Raw genomic sequence first — 6,102 nt, forward strand, 5'->3', positions numbered from 1 at the left:
AAAACCATTTACAAAACATATATGTCTAATGCGGTGAAGTCCGTGCAATGACTGATAAAATATTACACCATAGTCAATAGAGACAATCACGTTAATATTTCGAGTAATGTTAAAATTTCATTATTAAATTATTATCTGACTGAACTTGCCGTTAACATTAATAATTCAGTAATATTTCAACTATTGAACCTTAATACCATGGATAGACGATCACGAAATGTTTCTGTCAACAATTGATTATTTGATAGCACGCATATGATTAAAACCATGTTCCAGGTGACATTTTACTTCACCAACTTCCACGTTATGGTATGTATTGTAACACTTAATTCCATCATTTTCAGGTAAAACTTAAGTTTATTTTTTAAAATTAAAAAAATGCAATATGACATATCGGTTTTTATTCTTCCACTTGTTCTAAGTGAATTAAAAATTTAGGTTATTTTAAACGGATTTCTGGCAGAAAAAAATGAAAGAGATTGGAAATCTCTCATAATTATCATCAGAAAGAACCTCTCTTTGATTAATTACGATTTATTGGTCAGCATATTTAATGGTATCATTTTGAAACGGTTCTTACTTATATATGCATTTTATTTTGGTTATTTCAGAAATCATGGAAAAGATACTAACATATTTAGGGCTAGCGTTGTCTTTGATTTTTACACCAACATATGCAACGTTAAGTAATTCGACACGGAATTTACATGATGTTCTGTTAGATGATTACTATAGAGATATAAGACCGTGTTTAGACTGTCTGTCACCGTTAAATATCAGTGTATCTTACCACCTCACTGCACTCATCAAGTTAGATGAACTCGAAGGAGAATTACACTCGGTTGGCTACCTTAAAGTTGAGTGGATAGATGAACGATTAATGTGGAACCCATTGATGAATGGTGTTGGAAGTATATTATTCTCTCCTCATAAAGTAAGTGCAGAATAATTCAAACCTTTCAGTTTTTAAATGAAGTAAAAAATGTCTAGCCATATATGCTTCCTGGTACAATCAGTTTCCTCTACATTAAAGATATTTTATGCTCAAATTTGATATAAAAAGAAATTTATAATAACTACACAGTCTCTTTGGAAATATAAGATTAACATGTTAACATATTTTGACTTCACACAAAGTAGATATGAGCCGTGTCATGACAAAACCAACATAGTGGGTTTCAGGATCCATGCTGTTCGCTTACAAACCCTATTACAAGTAGAGAAACTGATTGCGAACAGCATGGATCCTGATCAGACTAGCGAACTTGATAGTGTAACTAATGAGTAAATTCAGTTCATCGAGAAAAACATCAAATAAATTGGATGGCCATTTCCAGGAACATAGTTACTGTTGATTTTAGCATTGACAAAACTAACAGTTTTTCGTTGGATGATGCTAAAACTCTGTTTTGTATATTGTTTGACATTCTATAAATAAAACAACATCAAAAAGACATTTACTGTCCCAGCCCCCATATACAAAAAAAAAAAAAAATCATCGGCCATATACTGCTGAGTTAAGCTAAGCACGTGAATAAGGAAACTTACTAAATTTGATGTCCAAAACGTTATCCATATAACATTGACGCAGAACATGTTCAGAGACGGTTTCACTGTTGATCTCTCCATTTAAACATTGTTTATCATGAATGAAAGCAAATTATGTCCGATTGAAAATTCCGTGCGAATATGCGAATACAATTTAGCTACACTTTTCATTGCCCAAAGCTTTAAGGCCATGCAAATATTTTCTATATTTTTTTATTTTCAACGTGAACATACGTTTAATTTCAATTAGATTTAATTTTAATTAAATGTGTTTATTTATTTATCTGTTCTTTACACTTAAACGTCGTATAAGTCAGATACAGTTACTCCTATTTTCTATAAAAGTATCTCCTTGCAGACGTAAAGAAGACAGTTCGCTAGGACAAACAACAATTTATCATCGGCTTCGCCTCTGACAATTTGTTGTTCATCCTAGCAAACTGCCTTCTTCTTCTCTGTAAGAAGACACCTTTGAAGAAAAACTCGTACTGTATCCATTACATATATAGTGTCATTAAAAACTGGCATTTAAAAAAAAAATACAAACTTTACTAGATCTTTTATAAGGAACGCAGCTTCCAATTCATAGTTTAATCATTCTTTTATTCAAATTAGACATTTTTAGTAAGAATTTTATAGATTTCAATAAAATTTGGATATTAATATATATTACTCAAGAATGAGCATAGTATATCTTTAAATAAGCATTTTTATTACATTTGTTATACTTAAGATAAATCAAGTATGAATCCATATGCAATAAGATATAATAGTAATCATAAATATTAGTGTTAATCAAGTATGAATCCATATGCAATAAGATATAATAGTATTCATAAATATTAGTGTATCATGATTTTCGTATAAATATTGTTGAAACAGCGGCATCAAAGTTGATATTAAAATGTATAACAAAACATCTACATTTTTTTATGGCGATTTGGTTTGCTATCTTACAGTCTATTCCAACTAATTCAAGACAATGGTATTTGTTATTCTGTTCTGTTCTGTTCTGTTCTGTTATATTGTACTTGGTCAGTTAGGTTGCGTTTTGTTTATTTCAAATGACTTAAACGACTGTGCATTAAGTTTAGAACAATCCGATATATATAGAATATTAAATGAGTGTATAGGTTCAATACTGAATTTATTGAACGAGTTGAATAAAAATTATATTAAGCAAGCCTCTGGCGAGCAAAATTTTATTTTATTCAACGAGTTCAATAAATTTTGTATTGAACCTGCACGAATATAATATTTTATTTATCACATACCCAAAATAAAGACTTTGTCATTGATGCGTCTATAGTGTAAAGCAAACATTTAGCGGTCTATGCCCGGTCATACAATACTATTTACACGGAGTTGCAAAATCGGCACGGGTATGTATAAACAGAAAAAAAATCTGCACTTGTCGAAATGCCAGCATGCCATCCATCATCTTGACAATATGAAATTAGTTTCGTCAAGTTCCGACAATTTATCGTGTGTTATTACACAACTTAAATAATTGTTAGTGACCTATCCTATATGTTTTTTTTCAGATTTGGGTACCATCTTTAACTGTAGGAAATCCGTCGAGAGAAATAAGCGATCTCAATGCAGAAAAAACTCTCGTGCGAGTTATGTACAACGGTACAGTTATTTGGCACCCAGGAGACGTTTTTAAAACCACGTGTTCCTTCGATATTTACAGATACCCGTTTGACAAGCAAATTTGTTACGTTATATTTACTCCTTGGTCATACCGTGCAAACGAGGTTAGGTTACATGCAGCAGACGATAGCATCGATACGTCATTTTATCAGGAGAATGGACAATGGGAGTTGCTATCATTGTCTTCAGAAGAGTACATACAAAACGACGTGTCCTTTGTACAGTTTAACATCCGGTTTCATAGAAGATCGACATATTTCGCCGTGAACATCATCTTGCCGATCTTTATGTTGGCATTTCTGAATTGCTTAGCATTTGTGATTCCAGTGGAAAGTGGCGAGCGAATATCGTATACGGTTACATTGTTGTTGTCATTTGCCGTGTTTATGACACTTGTTAGTGATAATGTACCAAAAACCTCATCTCCAATGTCCCTCCTGTGTTATTTTCTCGCTGCATTATTTACAGGTAGCGTTTCCATTATGATCGTGATAATGTTAAACATGAGGCTCTTCTACAGAAACTCTTCAATTAAAATGTCACCAGTATATGTTTGCATTTACAAATTGTGTTGCCGTCCTAAAAAAAGAAGGCAGACGCGTGTCAATAAGATCAAGCCTGATGGAAGTGTATGTACAAGTGTAAAGACTAATTCTGAAGACAGTGAGGCTATAAATGAAATTTCTTGGCAAGAGTTGGCAGAAGCTTTAGATATTGTCGGGTTTATACTATCATTGTTATATTATATATCAATATCCATCGCGGTAAACTTGATGTAATGAGCACGTAGTACAACATACTATATATTGTTGTACAATTTGATTAATATCTGCTCCTAAATAACGTTACGCATTAAGATGTGACGTTCAGCAATAGTTTGTCACCTTCTCGTGATTTGTCAAACACAGGGGGTCGAACGTATAGCGGTGCGATACTCCTTTAAGCGAGGTGATTTCATGCGATACGCCCTAATGGCGGATTTACCCGTGTAAACACACGTCAGAGTGAGTGTTTTTTATTAAGTTTTTCATAAATCTTCGATTACAATTGCATATTTTGTATTGAGGATGTGAAGATAGGACCGACACACATTTCATCAAAATTACAGAGGCCTAAATTCATAATTAAAAAAGTTATTGAAGGTAAACTGACGGCAACTAATTTTGGGTCGGTGAATAAAATCGCTTAATGCAAGCTTATATTAATATAGTTAATTTGTTTTTCTTCTTTATTCTATAAGAGTAATCATAATTGAGTTGTATAGCAAGTACCTTTGTGCTCCGATATACATAGACGCTTACTGGTCAAAATATTTAAGTGTACGCTGGGTTTTGGTGCGATAAAATAACTGTACGCTGTTAAAGGTTCGATATTTTTCATTATCACATCTGTTGTACATGTTTTCCTATGATTATACTCAGATATCGACTATATATGTGCCCTTTTCCGGAATTCTGAAATTTTCTTCTTTCCTTAAAGATTTACTTGAAATAAAAGTTTTGTATAACCATCTATATAAGTATTTGAACTTAATTTGAATAATAAATAATATTTATCCTTTAATAATTAGGAGTTGGATAAAAGTAACCTTTACTCTAAGATCTTAGATAAAAAGTAGGAATTTGACCAAAATATGTAAGAATGAATTTAAGAAACCAATTAAGAAATCTTGTATAAATTAACTCACTTTCAAAGCAGAACATTTCAGAAAAATAGCAGTTAATATGTGATATAAGGGGTGTGTTACTTCATGAGGTTCTAAGATCTTTTGTACATGCTGCTGTCAAACTGATATTTTTTCATATTATAAATAGAATTGAACATTTCAGACAACCTATAAAATACAGTGAAAGTACATTTCGCTGCTGTTCTAGAGCTAGAGACTGAAAACCAGATGGTAAAAATCTTTAGGTGGTAAAATTCTTTTCTAAAATGTTGCTTAGAACAGGCTATTTTTGTAGTGCACATACTTGTGGCCTGTCTGTCAGGAAAAAAGCACAAAACTTCAATTTCAAACTTCAGTCAGTCATTGGACACCAAACAGCTCAGTGTCTTTCTTAGGAACAGCTGATGCTTACATGTGCAAATACACAGTTGTAGATGTTGCAGAGCAATTAAAACATTACAACTTGATTAACAAACAAAACTACTGCCAGATAGGTAATGTACCACAAGTACAAATGCTGACAGGATGTGCAAATAAACAAAAAGCTATTGAGTATATATTATTAGATTGAGTCACACTGTTTATGGAGTAGTATATAAATAAAATATGGGTTATGGGTTACCGTTAAAATATCATCATATTTGGAAAAAACATGCTCATACCCACTTTCGTTTTTGCTCCCGTCCGCCATTAGGGCGTATCGCATGAATTCACCTCGCTTAAAGGAGTATCGCACCGCTATACGTTCGACCCCCTGAAACAGTCAATCACTGGCGAGCTTTCACAATTTTGAAAGTTTTATTAAGCTAGTACGGTACTATCACCCAATTACCGTCATTTAATCAGTAATTATCTAATATTGAACCAACAAAAACATGTGTAAACAATATTGTTTCAGGTTTTAGTAATATCATAAGAGAGGTTGCTGATAATTACTATTTAAAAACATTAAATACATCGCATAATACAAGTTTTAATGATTTACCTGTAATCAATAGCGCAGACTGGTTTGATAGCGAATGTGCTATTGCTAGGAATAGGTATCTTGAAGCTTTACGGGATTTTAATAATTTTCGAACAGATGTCAGTCGATTGCATTTTTGGGAAATGCAAATTGTTATACAAAAGAATTATCCAAAGAAAAAGAAACGCTTATAAAAAATCTAAAGATACAAGGGATTGAAAGGCTTAGACACTGTCAGCCAAAAGCTTTCTGGAAGTATTTTAAAATA

At 32.4% G+C, this 6,102-nt stretch overlaps 1 protein-coding gene across 1 annotated transcript; it reads left to right on the forward strand.

Moving 5' to 3' along the window:
• Nucleotides 1-301: 301 nt before the first annotated feature.
• LOC132748693 (acetylcholine receptor subunit beta-type unc-29-like) lies at nt 302-5,439 on the forward strand. Its single transcript, XM_060738305.1, has 2 exons — nt 302-934; nt 3,093-5,439. The coding sequence occupies exons 1-2, from the start codon at nt 587-589 to the stop codon at nt 3,981-3,983; spliced, it is 1,239 nt and encodes a 412-aa protein (XP_060594288.1). The 5' UTR covers nt 302-586; the 3' UTR covers nt 3,984-5,439.
• The last annotated feature ends 663 nt before the right edge of the window (nt 5,440-6,102 follow it).

The sequence above is a fragment of the Ruditapes philippinarum genome, unplaced genomic scaffold (assembly GCF_026571515.1).
Source record: "Ruditapes philippinarum isolate M1 unplaced genomic scaffold, ASM2657151v2 ctg7215_1_1_1_1, whole genome shotgun sequence".
NCBI classification, from domain to species: Eukaryota; Metazoa; Mollusca; class Bivalvia; order Venerida; family Veneridae; genus Ruditapes; species Ruditapes philippinarum.

What these genes read in the sequence shown, in the direction of transcription:
- LOC132748693 (XM_060738305.1), top strand. Translation starts at nt 587, where the DNA reads ATGCATTTTATTTTGGTTATTTCAGAAATCATGGAAAAGATACTAACA. An exon ending in TATTATTCTCTCCTCATAAA is followed by an intron (nt 935 to 3,092) that starts GTAAGTGCAGAA and finishes GTTTTTTTTCAG; the next exon opens with ATTTGGGTACCATCTTTAAC.